At 58.1% G+C, this 19,301-nt stretch overlaps 3 protein-coding genes across 5 annotated transcripts in view; all 3 read left to right on the forward strand.

Annotated features, from left to right (window-relative positions):
- The first annotated feature begins 722 nt into the window (after window positions 1-722).
- On the forward strand, window positions 723-10,124 carry GMIP (GEM interacting protein). 3 transcript variants are annotated; one of them, XM_082623733.1, is made up of 22 exons: window positions 723-850; window positions 1,145-1,271; window positions 1,839-1,923; window positions 2,385-2,460; window positions 2,574-2,631; window positions 2,930-3,055; window positions 3,147-3,211; window positions 3,319-3,426; window positions 3,871-3,951; window positions 4,035-4,205; window positions 4,311-4,448; window positions 4,805-4,992; window positions 5,220-5,326; window positions 5,401-5,490; window positions 5,794-5,871; window positions 5,940-6,094; window positions 6,316-6,504; window positions 6,606-6,743; window positions 6,846-7,042; window positions 7,373-7,760; window positions 9,131-9,197; window positions 9,334-10,124. In XM_082623733.1, exons 2-22 carry the CDS (start codon window positions 1,262-1,264, stop codon window positions 9,705-9,707), a joined length of 2,889 nt encoding a protein of 962 aa, XP_082479859.1. In that variant the 5' UTR covers window positions 723-850; window positions 1,145-1,261; the 3' UTR covers window positions 9,708-10,124. The 3 variants fall into 3 exon arrangements, with proteins under 3 accessions (XP_082479859.1, XP_082479858.1, XP_082479857.1); XM_082623732.1 differs by lacking the exon at window positions 1,145-1,271 and having other exon boundaries at window positions 739-850; XM_082623731.1 differs by lacking the exons at window positions 723-850; window positions 1,145-1,271 and having other exon boundaries at window positions 1,800-1,921.
- A 953-nt stretch (window positions 10,125-11,077) lies between these two features.
- Window positions 11,078-14,145, forward strand: LPAR2 (lysophosphatidic acid receptor 2). The gene is made up of 4 exons (XM_082622593.1): window positions 11,078-11,151; window positions 11,938-12,679; window positions 12,795-12,873; window positions 13,363-14,145. Exons 2-4 carry the CDS (start codon window positions 11,938-11,940, stop codon window positions 13,688-13,690), a joined length of 1,149 nt encoding a protein of 382 aa, XP_082478719.1. The 5' UTR covers window positions 11,078-11,151; the 3' UTR covers window positions 13,691-14,145.
- A 2,944-nt stretch (window positions 14,146-17,089) lies between these two features.
- PBX4 (PBX homeobox 4) overlaps window positions 17,090-19,301 on the forward strand; it is a gene marked incomplete at its 3' end in the record, with an annotated part of 46,691 nt that continues 44,479 nt past the window's right edge. Inside the window, 1 exon segment of the mRNA XM_082623243.1 lies at window positions 17,090-17,271. Within this exon segment, the coding sequence (XP_082479369.1) occupies window positions 17,141-17,271 (131 nt within the window). The 5' untranslated portion in view covers window positions 17,090-17,140.

Below are 19,301 nucleotides of genomic sequence, written 5' to 3' on the forward strand. Positions count from 1 at the left end.
CATCAGGTGGGCCCTGAACACTGGCCAAGGTTTCTGGAGGGGCGCGGGTGCCAGACCCTATCCAGCAGAGGGGCTGCTGGGGTCACGTGGAATCCTTGAGACAATTTGAGGCAACCAGAAGGGGAGCACTCTGGACTTGGGATTTGCTGGGGATGATTCTTGCAGGGGCTCAGGGCGAGGGTCTCTGTGTCCTCCGTGCCTGAGAGAGGTGCTAAGGGCACTCTGGCTCTGCTGTAACAGGGTCTTCAAGAGCCTGATCCAGCACTGAGCATTACTGGGTGTCCCCCAGTTGTATCTCCAGCCCCAGCGTGTTAGGGGACTTCAGTTTCAACTGGAATCAGGCAGGACATCACATCTCCAACCAGGGGGCTCCCATTGCCCCAGCCAATTGGGATGAGTTCAAAGGTCCAAGAGACCCCTGGGCAGGGGCGTCATTGGGTCGTAGAACGTGTAAGGTTTGGGACAGGCTCCTCAGGCCAGGCAGACTCTGTGGACTCACTGCAAGGGGAGTGTGCTGGGGTTTGGGGACCCCGCAAAGATATGGGGAGGGGAACCCTGGCCGGGATGGAGTCATTTCGTCAGGTCACTCAGGAGGTCCTGGCCCAGCCGCATATCCAGCCGCTCAGGCAGGGGGCGTGGTCCGCGCTTCCCTGCCAGGAGGGTGCGGCCGACCAGCAGAGGCGTGGTTGGGGGCGGGGCCTCCACGAGGCGGGGCGACGAGGAACCCGGGCAGCGGCGGCCGCGGCAGGAAATCGGGGCTGGGCCCCGCTGGCGCCGGCGCGCGATTCTATCCCAATCCCCGTCCCAGCCGAGCGATCCTAGGGCCGGACCATGGACTCAACAGAGCCGGGTAGGCGGTCCGGGATACGGGATCAGAGAGGGGTCCTCCCCCGACAGTATCCTACTTCCCAAATCAATGAGGGGCCCCGCCTATCCCTCTCCGTCCAGAGAGCCGGGAGAGGAGTTCCTGAATGGGGAGGACACGGGGATGCTCCACTGTGGGAACCCCCAAGCTGAGGGGGACCCGGGACACCAGTCCCTGATCCCCCCTCCCCCTTTGGAGTCTTCACCCCGGATGCCTGGGGGAGGGGGCCCAGGAAGGGGAAGTGGCCGCTTCTGCTTCTGATATTTGTGATGGGGGCAGGGTGTCACGACCGCTGATGGAGAGGGCAACGCGGCAGGATCCCCACCCGGCTACTCCATTGCCCGGGGAGGGGAACATGCTGATCTGGGCTCCCTAGAAGTGGTGCCTGCGGCAGAAATGTGGCAAGGTCCGACTTCGTTTCCGCCTGTCTTTGTGTCTCTGCTTTGCATATTGATTGTCATTTGGTCTTTATGCCTCTTGTGGTTTCAGGCTGCCTGTGTGTGTTTCTGTGGCAGGCCATGTGCCGGTCTGTCCCACGTGTATTTCCATCTGTCTGGGCTGAGGTCCATGTGGTTCCATTGTCAAGCCGGCTCTGTCCCGGGAGACAGTGTGGCTGTATCTAGGACGTCTGTTTTGTCGCTTTGCTTCTGGGCCAATGCATGTGTGGGTGTCTCTGCTCCTCTAAGCAGCTGTCTCTGTGTTGGGTTGTGCCTGAGTCCATCTGCCTGTCCCAAGTCGGGCCCCACCCAAGCCCAGACTCCCTCCATCCCAGCTCAGACACCCACACCATCCTATACTCCCCATGGGAACAGAACTCTCTCTCTCTTCTCTTTCCCTCTCTCCCACTCTCTCTCTCTCTCTCTCTCTCTCTCCCCCCACCCCCGCCCCACCCCGACCCTCCAAACAACCTGCCAAAGTGCTGTGGGTGGAGGGAGGCTTTCATTGGCCCATGTGTGATACTCCCCTCCCCAAGGGCTACCCTCAGCTCCTGAGAGCAGGAAGAGGTACAGTGATATCTTCCGGAGCCTGGACAACCTCGAGATCTCACTCGGGAACGTGTGAGTCTGTGCCTGAGTAACCCCAAATTCCACCAGGATCCCCCAAATCCCTAACCATTTAGGTGCCTGAAACCCCATTAGGAACCTGCAACTTCTGGATCCTCAAAACACCTGAATATCCCAAAATTCAACCCCCCAAATCCACCTGAAATCCCCAAAGTGATCCTAGGGCCCCCACGTATCCTTCTTGTGACCCTTGTGACCCCTTAAAACACTTGAGAGCTTTATAATCCCACTCTGAACCCCAAAGTTACCTGGGATCCTTCAAATTCTATCTCAAGTCCCATAAAAAAAAGCTCACCTACTTTCCCCCCTAAAGCCCCATCCCTCAGGACTCCTAGATACAATAGACATCACAGAGGTGATATCTAGGACCATCACCAAACTACCCTGGGGCCCCCAGCACCCCTAGGTGGGACAGACTGGGTGGAGGGTGGCATCCTGACACCCTTACCTCCCAGGACCCTTGAGATGCTGGCTGGAGACCCTGTGCTTTCAGGAGACCCAGAACCTGACAAGACCCCCACAGCCACTTTGGTGAGGGACGGGGGACCAAGGTGACAGGGAGGAGGGGACCTCGGAGGAGGGGGTCTGAGGAAGATGGAGCCCCTGCCCTGCTTGTTCCTGAATGCTGTCTCCCTCTCCCTCAGACGAGTGAAACCAACCGTTGGAGTGGTCCCTCCCCAGAGGATCCTGCCCCCCTTACAGGTAGGGGGGATTTGAGGCCAGGGGAGTGGGGGGTGGGCAGAAAGGAGTCCTTCCATCATCAACTGCCTGTTCCATGCACCAGGGACACGGCAGTGCCCACAACAGATCTGAACCCCTGTACTCAGTGAGCCCCCAGTCTGAGTGGAGAATCAGTGTAAAGCAACCTGGACAAATGAAAACAAGGGGGTGTTTGGGGAAGCCATAGCGTGTAGAACAGGGTCAACTGGTCTGGTCTGAGGGCTCAGGGAAGGCTTCCACGGGAGGGTTCAGAGGTCAGAGGTCCAACCGTCTGCCCCAGGGGAGGAACTGGACTTGCGGCTCATTCGGACCAAGGGGGGTGTGGATGCAGCCCTGGAGTATGCTAAGACCTGGAGCCGCTACGCCAAGGAGCTGCTGGCCTGGACTGAGAAGAGAGCCAGCCATGGTGAGGGCCCCTTCTACCGGGTCCCAGGCCCTGCCCAGACCCTGCAGTGCTCACACCCTGCCTGACTCAGGCCCCTGCTGTCTGCCCCCAGAGCTGGAGTTTGCCAAAAACATCATGAAGATTGCTGAGGCGGGAAAGGTGTCCATCCACCAGCAGGTAGCCATGAGCACACCCCCCCAGAGCCCAGTGTCTCCAGAACCCCAGTCAGATACCCCTAGATACTCAGCATCCTCCAACACCAGCCGGCCTCTCCCCACCCTCAGAGCCACATGCCACTGCAGTACATCTACACCCTGTTTCTGGAGCACGACCTCAGCCTGGGAGCCCTGGCCATGGAGACAGTGGCCCAGCAGAAAAGAGACTACTACCAGGTGAGGGGGCCCTTCATGCATTATTCCATCCACAACCACCTGGAGGAAGGCACCGTTACCATCAGCACCATTTGCTGATGAGGAAGCTGAGACCCAGGGATGCTGAGGAACTCGCCCAAGGTTACCCAGCAGAGATTCGAACCAGGCTTCCTGTGCTATTGCAAAACCGTGCTTTTGTTCTTCTGCGGGCCACGGGGCGAGGTGCCAAGTGTGCCCAGGAAGAGAGCCTTGGCATCTCTGGGTCCAGGCACAAAGGATGGAGGTGACCACTGAGACTTTCTGGAGACACCGGGCTGGGGGAGGGCAGAGGTCTTCTGGGTGAGAAGACCCAGGGGAGAGAGTGCAGACCCAGAAAAGGGTCCAAAGGATGAAAGACATGTGGCCCCAGTGAATGCAATGATCGAGTAGCCCTGAGGCAGCGTCCCCATTCCCCATCCTTCCCAGCCCCTGGCTGCCAAACGGACTGAGATTGAGAAGTGGCGGAAGGAGTTTAAAGAGCAGTGGGTGAAAGAGCAGAAGCGGATGGTAAGGTCTAGGGTGTGGGGCTGGGGAAGCGGGCTGGGGAAGGAGATGAAGAAGCAGTGACCGCGTCCCTCCTCCGCCCACAGAACGAGGCGGTGCAGGCACTGCGGCGGGCCCAGCTCCAGTATGTGCAGCGCAGCGAGGACCTGCGGGTGCGCTCCCAGGCGTCCCCCGAAGACCCGGCCCCCCAGGCCCAGCCGGGACCCAACAAGCAGCAGGAGCGGCGGCGGCGCTCGCGAGAGGAGGCCCAGGCCAAGGTGGGGACTCGGCCCCGTGCCCCTCTGTGCTTCGGCACCCCCGGTCCCACGATCTGTCCCAAACACGCTCCGTCCCACACACGCTCCCTGCCTTGGTCTCTCCAGGCGCAGGACGCCGAGGCGCTGTACCAGGCCTGCGTCCGCGAGGCCAATGCGCGGCAGCAGGACCTGGAGGCCGCCAAGCAGCGGATCGTATCACACGTGCGCAAACTGGTGCTGCAGGGGGACGAAGTGCTGAGGCGGGTGAGACCCTAACCCGACGGCTGCCCACCACACTCATTCGCCCCGGCTGGGCGCCCCCTGCCCCTAAACCGCCTCCAGGGCACCAGGACCCACTCCCTCTCGCTGGACAGCCAGTTCCCGCCCCGCAGACCCTGACTGCACTTCCCCCTCGGCCCCCTCCCAGGGGGTCCTACCCCCCAAGATGACCCACCCTGGTTCTGACCACACCCCCAACCCCAGCTGCGTGCTTCTGTCCCTAAGCCGCCTCCCACTGCCCGGCCCCGCCCCCAAGCCTGGACCGAGCTGGTATCAGGGTCAGGCCGCACCCCAGGCTCCCAGGCCCAGCCCCTCTCTCACCTGAGGCCTCCGCCCCACAGGTGACCTTGGGATTGTTCGGGCTTCTAGGGGCTCAGGCAGAACGCGGCCCCCGCGCCTTCGCAGCCCTGGCCGAGTGCTGCGCACCCTTTGAGCCGGGCCAGCGATACCAGGAGTTCGTGAGGGCGCTGCGGCCCGACGCCCCACCGCCCCTGCCACCAGCCTTCTCTTTCCAGGAGTTCACGCACAGGTGGGTCCCCAGGAGCAGGGTCAGGTAGGAGCCAAGCAGGTGGGTGGGGTTGTCCCAGTTGTGGGAGAGTTGGGAATTTGGGGCTACTGCACTGGGGGCCACGATGCTCATGGCCATAAGGGCTTGCAGACCCAAGTACTTAGAGGTGGGGCCTAAACGGGATGCCAGGGTGATGTCATCCCAGGCCAGTTTCCTGGTTATCAGAGCCCTCAAACCTCTCCTTTCAGTTCCCCTCTGGACACAAGAAAGAAGCTCTTTGGAGCCCCACCTCCACCGCTGGATGAGAGTGCAGCTGAGCCAGGCCCTTGGGAGGACACTGGCACAGGCTGGCAGGGTGAGTGCCGTGAAGGGCAGGCAGGAGTGGTGTGGGGGCAGGAGGCCATACCTAACTGACCTGTCCCCTCCTAGGAACTCTGGGCCCCACTCTGGCCAGTGATGTGGACAGCATGGGTGGTGGCAGCGAGTCTCGGTCCCAGGACTCTCCCACTTCCAGCCCAGGTGGGACCATCCTCCAGCCCCTGGCTAGGCTCTGGCCGTCAATCTCAAACCCATTCTTTGACCTCTGACCTACCCTGCAACCCTGACCTATTTTCTCAACCTCTGGCCCATTCTCTTGATCCAACTTCTGAACCACCCCCCAGGTTCTTCAACCCCTAACTCCTGACCTGTCTGACCCACGACCCTTTCCCCAAGGGCATCTGTGGGTGGTTTTGGAAGGCCGAAAACCAGGAATGTTTTCTTAGCCTTGGAGCCTCCCCATGACCTCTGTGACCCCCAACCTCTGTAACCCTCTGACTCCAGGCTCTGGCACGAGGCGGCTGGTGAAGGTCTCGTCCACAGGCACCGAATCTTCAGATGACTTGGAGGAGCGAGACCCTGGTGAGGCTGGAAGCAGGTAGGGGTGGGGTGGGGGTGGACTAGGCACTCCTGACCCTGTCTCCCTGCAGACCTGGGAGATGGGCTGGAGAACGGACCAGGCACCCCGTTCAAGAAGTGGACACTGTCCAACGCGGCCCAAACCCACCGGCTGCGGCGGCTGCGGGGCCCAGCCAAGTGCCGAGAGTGCGAGGCTTTCATGGTCAGCGGAACCGAGTGCGAGGAGGTGTGGCCTGGGCCAATGACCTAATGACCTCTGCTGAACCCCAGTGACCTCTCTGACCCCAGGCATCTCTCTGACCTGAGATCCCTAAGACCTTCCCACCCCTGGGACCTGCCCTGATTTGATGATCTCCTATAAGCCCCCTGCTCCCTGAGGATCCCTATGACCTTCTCTTCCCCCACTGACCCCTGATGACCTCCCTGACCCTGTGACCTTTCCCTCAGTGCTTTCTGACCTGCCACAAGCGCTGCCTGGAGACTCTACTGATCCTTTGCGGACATAAGCGGCTCCCAGCCCGGACCCCCCTCTTTGGGGTCAACTTCCTGCAACTGCCCAGGGACTTCCCGGATGAGGTGCCCCTTGTGATCACCAGGTGCACCACCGAGATAGAACAGCGCGCCCTGAGTGTGCAGGTGCCACCTTGACCCTTGATCACCCCCAAGAGTGAGTGACCCAGCCCTCTCAATGGCCAGATTGCAAGCCAGCTGTCCAACTTCCCACCCTTGCCCTTCAGGGCATTTATAGGGTCAGCGGGTCCCGGGTCCGCGTGGAACGGCTGTGCCAGGCTTTTGAGAACGGCCGAGCATTGGTTGACCTGTCAGGGAACTCACCTCACGATGTCTCGAGTGTTCTCAAGCGATTCCTCCAGGAGGTGGGTGCTCAGCAGCTCAGGAGTCAGAGGCCGGGTGGGCTCAGACTGAGGACCCTCTGTAGCCCACCCACACCCATGTCCCCCCTGCCATTCCACCCCCAGCTCACTGACCCCGTGGTCCCCTTCCACCTCTACGACGCCTTCATCTCTCTGGCTAAGACCCTGCATGCAGACCCTGGGCACGACCCTGGGACCCCCAGCCCCAGCCCTGAGGTTATCCGCTCGCTGAAGACCCTCTTGGTGCAGCTGCCTGACTCTAACTACAACACCCTGCGGCACCTGGTGGCCCATCTATTCAGGTGTGCACTGTCCTTGACCTTGACACGTGACTTCTGACCTGAGGCACGGATCCAGGACTCCTTCCTTGGACATGTGACCACTGACCCCTGACACTGACCTCTGACCTTTGAATGTGTTTTCTGAGCTCTGAAACTTAATACATGACTCCTGACTTTGGATGCTGACCCCTGACCCCCATCGCCCGGCATGTGGCTGCTGGTCGTACACAATGACTGGGACCACTTACCCATGACTTGGGCAAGTCGCCACTAGCCTGGCTTGCAGATCCTACCTGATGACCAATAACCATACCCTCTGTGCCCTGATCCTTCTCCTTACACTGTCCCCAGGGTGGCTGCACAGTATGAGGAGAACAAGATGTCTGCCAACAACCTGGGCATTGTGTTTGGGCCGACACTGTTGCGGCTGCCGGACGGTCCAGGGGTAGCCAGCGCCGGCCCTGTCACCTGCCTGCTAGACTCCGTGCACCAGGCCCAGCTCATCGAGTTCCTCATTGTACACTATGAGCAGATCTTCGGGATTGATGACCTCTTCCTGGCCACTGAGCCCCTGCCCCGAGACCCCAGCCCACCCCCTACAACCCTCCCAACCAGCCCCCAGCCACCACACTCACAACCTGCCCTGGACGCCCTGCCCATATCCCTAGCCTCGGACCCCAACCCAGACACCATGCCCCTTAGTGCCCAGGAGAAGCATCCCGAGACCACGCCCACAGAGGTAGGAACCTGCTGGGCCCACAGACATGGGAGAGCCTTCTCTCCATTTAATCCTCTCACTCTCTCTTCTGTCTTCCTTCCTTCCTTTCCCTTGAAAATTTTCTATTTCATTCCCTTTCTCCTTTCCTTATTTACCCTGCACTCATTCTGAAAGGAAAGGTAAGGAATGGAGTGGTGGGAAATAATGGAGTAACAACAGGGTAGAGCCTTGCAGAGATACTAACATGAGTACCATTCATTCCTTCAACAGAATATTTATTGAACACCTACTATGTGCCAAGCGTTGTTCTAGGCATTGTTCTAGGCATCAGTTAGCAAAATATTCAAAGACTCCATCCTCTTGGTTGCCTACCTTCTAGTGGGAAAGAAACCAATAATAAACAAGAAATATGATACAAAGTCAGTTATACAGGATGTTACAAGGTGATGAATACTATAGAAAAAAGAAAGGGTAGGGTAAAATTGGGGACATCAAGGGCACCAAGGTGAGAGGTGGTGGGCAATCTGTAGCAGTAAATAGGATGCTGTGAGTGGGTCTCATGGAGAAGATGGGTTTGAGCAAAGACTGGAAGGATGTGAGGGGGGAGTAAGCCAGGTGGAGATCAGGGGAAGGGTGTTCCAGGCAAAGGGAACAGCCAGTACAAAGGCCCTGAGGTGGGACCATGCCTGGTGTGTTCAGGGCACAGCCCCATGCTGTAATGAATGAGTGAGGGGAAGGTGGAAGGAAGTGAGGCCAAAGAGGGGTGTGCAAGCCTCCATAGACTGCACGCCTACAATGCAGGGGTGCTTGCATAGTAATTGCCCTAAGAGGTAAATACTGTTAATGAAAACCATTTACAGATGAGACTCTTAGGGGAGGCTTCCTGACCCTCAGATCCTGATACATTCACCATTCCCGAGAGCTAGGATCTCCCCTGCAGCACCCCAGAGCTGGAAAAGCTGCTGCTGGTGAGGTGTGGGACTCTGAGAACTGGAATACCTCAGAAAGTGCTCGGGACACAGAGAAAGAATTCCAACTGCTATTAGCATTTAGCTAAAGGATGAACTAAAAGATATTCAGATAAGCTAAAAAGCAGGCCTGAAATTGCAGAAAGTAGAGCAGGATGAAGACCGGTAGTTCACCTATTCCTCATGCAGAGAAGGCTGTCACTTTCCGGGCTGGTCCTCTGTTGAACAAAGGCATTCCTGCCCTCACAGAGCCCACAGTTGAGATTAATGACACTGCTCTTCACAGGAGGCCAAGCAGTACACTCTCGAGGGCATCATCTCTCCCCAGATACCAAAACTGCAAGGGAAATTTTGCGTGTCTACGAGTCTCGAAGAACTGGCATTTTACTGTTGGAGGTCTCATTCTTGGGTTTCTTCTTGCAGATTCTAACTCTGCAGAGGGACCAGGAAGAGGAGGTAACCAAAGACACCAAAAATGAGGGAGAGGAAGGTGAGTGTGTTGTGGGGTAGCCCAGGGGCTCTGGGGTTGCCCCTGCCTTGGGGTAGCTTGGCTGAGTGATGACAATGGGGGAGGGGTGTATCCAGAGGACTTAGGGGTGCTCAGCATTGACCACCCTATCCTGCAGTGTCCAGCCAAGGCCCTGAGGACTCACCCCTGGGGACACAGTCCCGTGGCCACTTCAGCCGCCAGCCGGTGAAGTATCCCCGGGGGGGTGTACGGCCTGTCACCCACCAGCTGTCCTGCTTGGCCCTGGTGGCTTCCAAATTGTGCGAGGAGACCCCTGTCACATCAGTGCCCCAAGGGAGCTTGCGGAGGCCAAGACCCGGCCCTGCTGCCACCTCCCGTGAGGGCAGCCCTCTGCGCCGCACTCCACTGCCCAAGCATTTTGAGATCACACAGGAGACGGCCCGGCTACTCTCCAAGCTACATAACGAGTCTGTGCCCAAGGCCACCTGCTGCCCAGGCACCCAGCCTGAGGAAGCTGAGGACCATTTCTGACTACCCCAGCACTCTGACCAAGAAGCCCAGGACTGAGAAGATGGGCCCAACATCCCAGGAGTTCAATGTTGGGGTGTCTGCAGAGTTCCTATAGGGAAAGACTACATGGCCTAGGGGAACTAAAACCCTTCAGCAGCAATGTACCAGGATCCCCCCCCCATACTAGACACAGGTCAATGTCAAGCGACAGGGCCACTCAGGTTCAGAGGTCACTCAGGGTCAATATAGATCATGGGGTCCTTGAGGTCCACCTTAGTCTCTGACCCCTGGGATCAGGGTGCTTTTTGCTACTTTGGTTGTTGCCACTCCCCCATCTCTGTCTGCCTCCTTAGCTGATCCCAAGTGACCAGATATTGGAGGGTGTGGGCAACCCAGACTCAACATCCTGCCTGGGGTCTGGTGGCCTCTGAATAAACTGTGTCCTTTATAACCTTGAGTGTCTTTATTTGCCAGAGAAGGGTGACAGGGGAGAGGTCGGTGAGGTAGCATCCTTTCGCCCCATTTTACCGACCAGGGAAACCAAAGCCCCCTTTCTTTCATCTCAGAACACCCCGAGGCCCTACATGCAGTAGAGGCTGGGCCTGGGCACCTGGCTGAGTCACACCGGGCCGGCCCTCCCGGAGCTCAGCGTGCGATCCGGTCCTGCACAATCAAACAAACATAACTAAGTGCAGATAACCGAGACAATGGGGCTGTGTGCTCTGGGCCGTGGGAGGCCAGGGCCGCCACAGGCGTGGGCCGGGCTGGGAACAGCGCTGCCGGGGTCTGGATTTCGAGAAACCTGAGTGCGGCCGGAGAGTCAGCTGGGGCCAGAGAGGTCGGCGGGGCAAGGGAGGCGGCGCGCGGTAGCTCTAGGCCGGCGAAGCCGAGGAGGGGCTGGGGTCGCGGCGGTGGGAGCCGGGTCGGATGAGGGCGTGGCTTAGAACTCGGCGACGGATTGGACACGAGGGAGCGGGCGGGTGGCGGGGGGACCGGGGCAGGGGCGCCGACCCTGAGACCACCCGGAGGTGGGCCCGGGCGGCGCCAGGTCACGGCGGGAAATCTCGGGCAGCGAGTGACTCAGCCCCGCGAAGGCCCAAAACTGCGGGCGCGTGAGGTGTGCGGGGACTCGGGGTGGGGGTCCCGCGCCGGAAGTGGAGAGGGGCGACCGAGAAGACGCGAGGCGGAGAGGAAAGAGGGGAGCTGCGGTTCCGGGCGACCCTGTCCCCGCCGCGGCAGCGGAAGAGACGCTCCTCCAGGTGGTGGGGACCGGGCGGGGCGGGGCTCCCCAAGGTGGTGGGGGCGGGTCGCTGTGGCGGGGGCGGGGCGGCGGGACCCCGCCTCCAGCCCTCTCTTGGCCGCTCCCGCCAGGCGCACCCAGACGCTTTTCTGCTCCCGCCCTCGTCGCCCGGTCATGGGTCTCGGGCGCGAGGCCACCCTGTCTGCGGCGTGACGGGCGGCTCAGGTGAGACCCGCGAGGACGGGGGAGGGTGGGCACGAGGCCTGGGGAGGGCGCGGCACATGCTGCGGGGCCCGGGCGCCGCCCGCTCCTCTCCTACCTCCTCCTCTTCCTCCCCCAGCCTGGGGGCCCCCAGAGGCCCGGCCTGCTGCCGCCTTCTTGACCGCCCCTTTTGTCCCACTCGGAACGGCCCGATCCCCCGCCTGCTTCGGGAGCGCTCGCGCCCAAAGCCCGCCGCCCAACTTATGGGGCTGCCTCACTGCCCCCAATCTGATTGCCCGAGTCACTTCCATGTCCCAGCACCGACCTCCTGCAAGGTCCTAGCAGTGGCCCCACCCTGCGCACACACGCCCCCTGGGCTCCGCTCCCTGCACTGACCCCAACACCAAACTGACCCTCCCTTGCAGGCTTTCACAGCCCACACCCCTTTGTCCTGCCCTAACCGAACCCCCCCCACACACACACAGATTGGTCACAGGTTGGCGCCGCGTGGGCAAATGAGTTTTGTTTCGATTCTTTAGGTTATAAACAAAACCACCCAGTCGTTTGATTTGGGAGATACCTTTCTAAGAGTCTTATTAGTAATTAAGCAACAACTGCCCCACCCCACCCCCGAACTCACAGAGCTTGCTTTTCCAGGTCACCCTGGTCCCTACCACTACCGCTTTGCCCTCACGCATCTGAGTCTGAGACCCTTGCCCTTCCTGTCCTAATCCTCCCTCTGGCTGCTGCTCCCTCCTGTGTCCTTCCAACAAGGACCTTCTGTACTGACCTTTCCCTCTGTGCCCCCAGATGGTCACCATGGGCCAGTGCTACTACAATGAGACCATCGGCTTCTTCTACAACAACAGCGGCAAGGAGCTCAGCTCCCACTGGCGGCCCAAAGACGTGGTTGTGGTGGCACTGGGGCTGACTGTCAGCGTACTGGTGCTGCTGACCAACCTGCTGGTCATCGCGGCCATCGCCTCCAACCGTCGCTTCCACCAGCCCATTTACTACCTGCTTGGCAACCTGGCCGCAGCTGACCTCTTTGCCGGTGTAGCCTACCTCTTCCTCATGTTCCACACAGGCCCGCGCACAGCCCGGCTCTCACTTCAGGGCTGGTTCTTGCGGCAGGGCCTGTTGGACACGAGCCTGACGGCGTCCGTGGCCACACTTCTGGCCATCGCCGTGGAGCGGCACCGCAGTGTGATGGCCGTGCAGCTGCACAGCCGCCTGCCCCGAGGCCGGGTCATCATGCTCATCGTGGGCGTGTGGGTGGCCGCGCTGGGCCTGGGGCTGCTGCCCGCCCACTCCTGGCACTGCCTCTGCGCCCTGGACCGCTGCTCGCGCATGGCCCCCCTGCTCAGCCGCTCCTACCTGGCCGTCTGGGCCCTGTCCAGCCTGCTCGTCTTCCTGCTCATGGTGGCTGTCTACACTCGCATTTTCTTCTATGTGAGGCGGCGGGTGCAGCGCATGGCAGAGCATGTCAGCTGCCACCCCCACTACCGTGAAACCACGCTCAGCCTGGTCAAGACTGTTGTCATCATCCTGGGTGAGTGGGACCCTGCTTCCCAACTCCTGCGAGACTGATAGAGCGTGATGGGAGGGGATGATTTGGGTGGGGAATGTTCTCCAAGGAGGTGCTACCTGAGCAGAGGCAAGGCAAGAGTTCCAAGCAGAGGGAACAGAAGGTGACAGCCCCAAACAGGACCAGCCCAGTGTCTCCAAAGAGGGGAGAAGCCCCATGTGACTGGTCCACAGGAAGAGAAGGTCAGCACAGCCTCGAAAGGCACAGACAGGAGTCATATTTTGTTCTGAGTTCCATGGGAAGCCCTTAAGAGTTCTTAGCCAGGAGTAATGAGGTCTGGCGGTTGAATGTAGAATGGTCTGAGCAGGGGAGGTGCACACACCACCCCCAAGAAACAAAGAGCAACTCTTCCTAATCATTCCTTTTCCGCCACCGAGTAATTGGTCGGTCCCACAGTGACCTTTCCCCCAAAGAACAAATCTCCATGTTAGAAATGTCCAGGGTCCTGTCCACTGTGTACCAGTTAGGAAAGGCTTTCCTCTGGCAGACAATCAGAGAAGGGTTTCCCCTCTTAGCAGTTCTGCCCCATCATGCTGCAAAGGCAGCAAGACAGGCAGCTCTTCCCTACAAACTGCACAGCTGTCGCCCAAGCTCTGGAGACTACTCCAGCTCTGAGCCATTGCAACAGCTGGCCCTGCTCACATCAGGCTCCATCCCGCAGGGGCGTTTGTGGTCTGCTGGACACCGGGCCAGGTGGTGCTGCTCCTGGATGGTCTGGGCTGCAAGTCCTGCAACGTCCTGGCTGTGGAGAAATATTTCCTACTCTTAGCCGAGGCCAACTCGCTGGTCAACGCCGTGGTGTACTCATGCCGAGATGCTGAGATGCGCCGCACCTTCCGCCACCTCCTCTGCTGTCTGTGCCTTCGCCGGTCCACCCACAAGTCTGTTCGCTACGCACCCTCCACCCAGACAGGCACTAGCACTCGCATCATGCTTCCTGAGAATGGCCATTCCCTGATGGACTCCACCCTTTAGCTAACCTTGGACTTCAGCAGGGTACAGCAAATGCCAGAGCTCTGCCCCTGGCCACTTGTGGGTGCGCCTGGCTCTACCCAATCTGCGGGCCAGACTTAAAGGCAGACCCTCAGTCTGGCTTGGCATGAAACCACTGCCAGCCCTACCCAGGCAGACAACTGTGCCTATCTCAGGCCCTGTGGGTTGGGGTCATCTAAGCACCTGGGAGAGAGTTGAATGGGGTGCAGGAATCTGGCTCTTCCGTCATCTCAGGTTGCGGGGCTTTTTAACGGACACTTTTCTGTTTTTCCTGCACATGCCTGGCAAGCCCTGTGGACTGCTTCCTTGTCCACGGTGGCATGGGTAATAAAGGTGGGAGAGATGAGGGCCCCCTCAAGCCACGCTGCCCAGTGCAACAGGGATGGACCATGGGCGCCCCATCTGCCTGAGGCTGATTGTTTAGGGGCACAGACCGAGGAGTGCTGAACGTGAGCTGGGAAAGGTTTATGGCCTCTTGGAGCCTCCAGTGGTCTTGTCTATCCCCATAAGAATTAAGGGGGTCTACAAGGAGGGGGTCTATAAGGAGTAAACCTTTCCGCTCTGAGGTCTCCAAAGCCTTGTCTGTTGTAAGCTTAATCTGTCTGTCCCTGTGTCCCAGAATTGTCCACCTCAGCTCAGGCTGAGCTGGGATCCTTCAACATGGCATCTCCTGGGCCCTGTTCCCATTCCCCTTTGGTCTCTGCATGGCTGTTGCTCCATCTCTCTTGTTGTTCCCTTTTGCCTCTGTCTCCTCCACCTCTTCCCCTGCCTTCATCTTGCCACCTGCCTCTCTGTCTCCATTCTCTGGAGCCCGGAGTAGTCTCTGGCCTGTGTGAGGCTTCTCTCACCTGCCTGCCCCTTTGTCTGAGTGCAGATTGTTAATAGTCAGGTGTGTCCATCCCACTGCCCACTCCATCACCTACATACACACCTGTGGGCTTGGGGTAGTGGGGTCCATGGACCAGAATGCAGGATTTTAGAGTTGCCATTTCTCAAGCTTCTCTGATGTGCCTGGCACACTGATAAGCATTTTAGGTGCATTATTTAATCACCACCTGCATCTTGTGGCATAGGTATTATATATATTTTCATGTGAGGACAGTGGCTCAGAGAGATTGAAATTTGGCCCATGGTTACATAGTTTCAAAAGGGCACAGAGATACATCGAGGGACTAGAGAGGCCCCTGAGGAAAGGACTTCGGATTTCCACAAAGTCCGGAGTTGGTCACAAGCTCAGCCTGGATTTCCCCACTTCACCCTGTGGTCTCAGATGTGCCAGACCCATGATGAGTCCCCACTCAGATACATAGAGGCACTCTGCTAGACACAGAGTAAACCAGGATCTGGATTCTCTCTGCTTACACACCTAGCCAGAATTTGAACCCAGGCCTCCCATCAGAGGCTGAATTCTTAAACTACTAAAGCATGCATTGCCAAAGAACCAAAAACGTGTAGATCTTTCTACATTAAATGGGGCTGAGCTTCCCTTTGGGAAAACTCTCCCTGCCCTACAACAGCTCTGTGAGGAGGCAAGAACAAACTGGGGTGCCACGTACATCTCCAGGGGCCAAGGTAGGCAGTGTGGCTCCTTGAGCCTGGGGCCTGAATCTCAGAAGTGATGACCTAGGCCAGCACCCAGCCACGTGGATGGGTACATAGTCCTTGTCTCCAGTGAGCTCTAGGCCTTTTGGACAAAAGTATCACTCTGGGTGCCAAGGCAGCCAACCATTCCTATGGGGTGGGAACCCCTGATGGTCTCCAAAGGTAGCTCTGTTTCACCTGCTCTGGCATCAGCATCTTCCAGGTTCTAACCCACACTCTTCTGGTCTCCTTTGGCATCTTGTCCCATCAGTTTTTCCCTCTCTGTAGGTCTCTCCTCTCCACCAGATGACTTAAGGTTTTTGTCTCAGATGGTCCCTGAAGCTCTCAACCCGTCCCCCCACCACTGTTCTCTGAAGGATGCCGAAGTTACCCACTACTTTTCAGATCTCCTGTGTGGTGCTGCACTAGTGGCTGACCTTTTGTACAGGGTACCAGCTCTCCATGGTCCCCACATGTTCTAGTACTTCCTGTTACTGGGGCCAAGTGTCAGGTTTCCTTCATCAAGGAGCTTTCCAGGTTGTTCTTACACTAGCCTACATCATTCATTTCCATTCCCTTTGGAGTGCCCGAATCTAATCAGACCAGTTGGTGTTTGCATTTCCTCTCCAGCGCAATGGGAAGAAGATGGGCCCTGTCCTGAAGGGTTCCCAGGAGGTTGAGGTCCCTTTATGAGCCTGGTCTGGAGTCTGTCCCCAGTGCAAACAGGCTCTAGGAGGTCCCATGACTTTGGAGAAGTGATTTATGTCCAAGAATAAATCCTCTTCTCTCGCACAAGAATCCTCTGATGCCAGGAGTCCTAACAGCTAGAAACAAAGACCTGTGAAGATTCGCTCTGATTTGGGGGTGCATCACAGGGTAGGTCCTCAGAAAGCATCCTTCACGTGCTAGCGGAATGCTGTAGAGCAAAAGAATGAATAAAGCAAGGTCACTCTTAAGCTGGACCTTGAAAGGTGAATAGAAGTGATTTCTGCAACTGAGAAAATCACTGTTTTGACCTTCCAACCACCATCACCACACATACCCGTACACCCTATGGAATATTAGAGGTGGGGGGAGGAGGAACTGGGAGGCCGGGAGCCCAAGTGACCCACCTGCTGGCACTGAGGCTGAGGGGAGCGGGCGTCTGGGGCTCTGGGCTTCTGGAGATGAATGGGGGTAGGGGTGTTGATGGGGTTCTGAGAGGCTAGGGAGGGTCTGAGAAGCAAGGGGTGTCTTGGAGGAAGAGTGCAGTGCTCTGAGAAGTTAAGACTCTTGAGATGTGTAGGTCCCTGAGGAGTGGGATGCTCTGAGACATGGGCGCCTATGAGGAAGAGTGGGGGCTGGGGGGGGGGATTGGCTCCGAGAAGTGAGGTCCCTGAGGAGTGGGGACTCTTGAGGAGATGTGCGGGCTCTCTGAGAAGGGGGCGCTCTAAGGACGTGTGCAGTGTAAAGTGTCTAAGAGTAGGAATGGGTGAGGGAGGTGGAGATGTGGGAGGTGGGGTTTCTGAAGCAGAGCGAAGCCGGCCTTGCCTTCTCCGGCAGGAGGAGGGTGGGGGTAGAAAGCACCGTTGCCACAGCAACCCCCAACAGAGTCCTAGGCAGATAGGAGGGGCGTGCCTGCGGGCGAGGCACGGCGGCCCGCGCGGCAGCGGTTGGCTGACGAGGATAGTAGGGCGTGTCCCTGGGCGGGGCGCAGTCGCCTGGCTGGCGGCGGTCGGCCGTAGGCGGAGGGGGCGGGGCCCGGGGGCGCGCGTGGTGCGCGCACAGACGGCAGTGGTTGGCTACGATGTCCGCGCGAGCTCTCCAGGCTCGGCTGCTCCTTGGTTGAGCGCCCGCCTGGCCTCGCCGCTGATGGACACCCCGCGCCGCCGTCCCCCTGCCCCGCGCCGCTCACCGCCCCGGCCCCCACCGGGCTCCGACACGGACGACGTCCTGCAGATCATGGCCATCACCGACCAGAGCCTGGACGAGGCGCAGGCCAGGTGCTGGCGCGGGTTCAGCGGGGGCCACCCAAAGTCGCTTCAGTGAAGGGGGCGGGCCGAGGGGCCAAGTCCGGGGCGGCTGGGGGCGTGAGGGGTGAGGATGGTGCAGGGTGAGAGATGGGGTGGTGAGTCTGGGCGGAGAGGGAGAGGGCAGATCGGGGGCGGGGGATTTTGAGGAGGACTGAAGGGGGGTTCTGAGGCCGAAGGGATGTTTGGGGTTAAAATGGAACGGATTGAAAGGGGGTTCATGGCGCTAAGCTGTGGGTGCTGGGTTTTAGGAGCTCATCTTGGGGTGAGAGGGATGGGTTTAAGGGGAGTTTGTGGATGGAGAGGTTTATGGTGAAAGGTGGTCTCAGGGTTTATGGACGTAAGGGGGAAGAGGAGTGTTGGGGGGTGTAAGGGCTGAGAGATGGTGCACACGGGGTTTGTGAAGGATGGACAACTAAATGGATCAGTGGTATGTATGAGGATGGGAACTTCTGGGGGCAGGTAATGGAGAATGAGTTGTGGGAAATGGGACTCGGGAATGAAGAGATGGTGTGATTTGATTCGGGAAGCATCCAGAAAAAAGGTTAGTGGGGGAGCTGGAGGGGGACAGAGGACCCCCTTTTTTATTTATTTGGCGAATATTTATTAGACACTGTGTGCGGGGCACGGAGCTGGGTGCTGACGTAGTCACTGATCTCAAGCTCATGGTTTGAGGGAGAGAAAGTAAGTAGCAAAACTAAGTTGTGCTAAAAGCTGTAAGTAAAGAGATGGCAAGCTGTGGGAAGCCAGGAGAGGGCACAGCACCTTCAGAGGCCCGAAGGTGGGAAAGGGCAGGAAGAATGCAGAGCCAGGGACTGAAAGTCCCCAGTACAGCAGGGAGAGTCTGGAACCAGGATCACATGGGGCCAAGTCTCAGAAAGAGTTTGGATTTTATTTCAGTTGCAGCGGGAAAATCACAGTGGTTTTAAGACCACCTGTCCCACTTAACCACCACGCACCACTTGTCAGTGAGCCAGGATTGGTAAAAATGTGCTTCACAAGGCAGCCCATTGTGTTTGGGGCCTGCTTGAATTCTTAGAAGGTAGCAAAGCACAGAATGACGTCCTTTTGGAGGATGAGGTCTTGTTGAATGGGACTTGTTTGGGGGTAAGGGATGGGCCCTGTGGATGGGACCAGGGTGTAGTGGTGTGGACTGTGCAGTGCCTAGAACCTTCTAGTGAGGAGGGGTTACAAAGCCAGGTGAACAGCAGCCCCAGGAAAGGAGGAGGCAAATAAGAGGTGGATATGGCAGGCATTTATTCTTCAAACTTTCTTGCCTTTGCTTCTTGTGGAATGTCGACTCTTTCCACAGTTTCATGGCCTCTATCTGGAAAGTTAAGAGTGTCACATAACCCCACCGCACACCACTGGAGCATTGTGCTAGGTGCTACAGAAACCAAGATGGCTAAGGTGTTCTCTGCCCTTTCAGAGCTCATTCAGAAGGAAGGTGTGTGGGAGACTTAACTCATAAACAGTCATCATAATAGGAGTGTGCTGAGTGGAGGTAATTCCTGGCACAAAAGAGCTGGGCCCGGAGAGGGTGCCCTTCTGTGATGCCTTCTCCACTAAGCCAGTCTGAGAGCAAGGGCATTGTTGTGCTTTCCTTTGTATTCCCAGGGCTGTGCACAATGCCTGGCACCTAGCGTCCAGTAGAGTTTTGTGGCACTTAGATTCTGGAAGGATCGGTAGGAGCTAGGGAAGGGGAAACGGGCTCTTCACACGCGGGAACCACAGAAGCAGTGCTTTGGGTGCTTGTGGAGCTACCTGTGTTCCTTCTGTTCTAGGCCAGGAGCTGCTTAAGGAGCGAACTCTGCTCAGATGTGGCCTTCCTCAGGCATGTGTCACCCTGCACTGCCCCAAGGCTGCTACTTTTTTCTTGTAACAATCTCTTGAGATTCTAGACTCCCCTAGGTAGTCTTAGAATGGAATGCAGTCAGTCACCTCTTCTTGCTGTTCTCAAAGACAGTCGTTTTTCTTTTAAGGCTAAGAAACTGAACAGGGGG

Source organism: Mesoplodon mirus, assembly GCF_964341445.2.
Source record: "Mesoplodon mirus genome assembly, chromosome: 5".
NCBI classification, from domain to species: Eukaryota; Metazoa; Chordata; class Mammalia; order Artiodactyla; family Ziphiidae; genus Mesoplodon; species Mesoplodon mirus.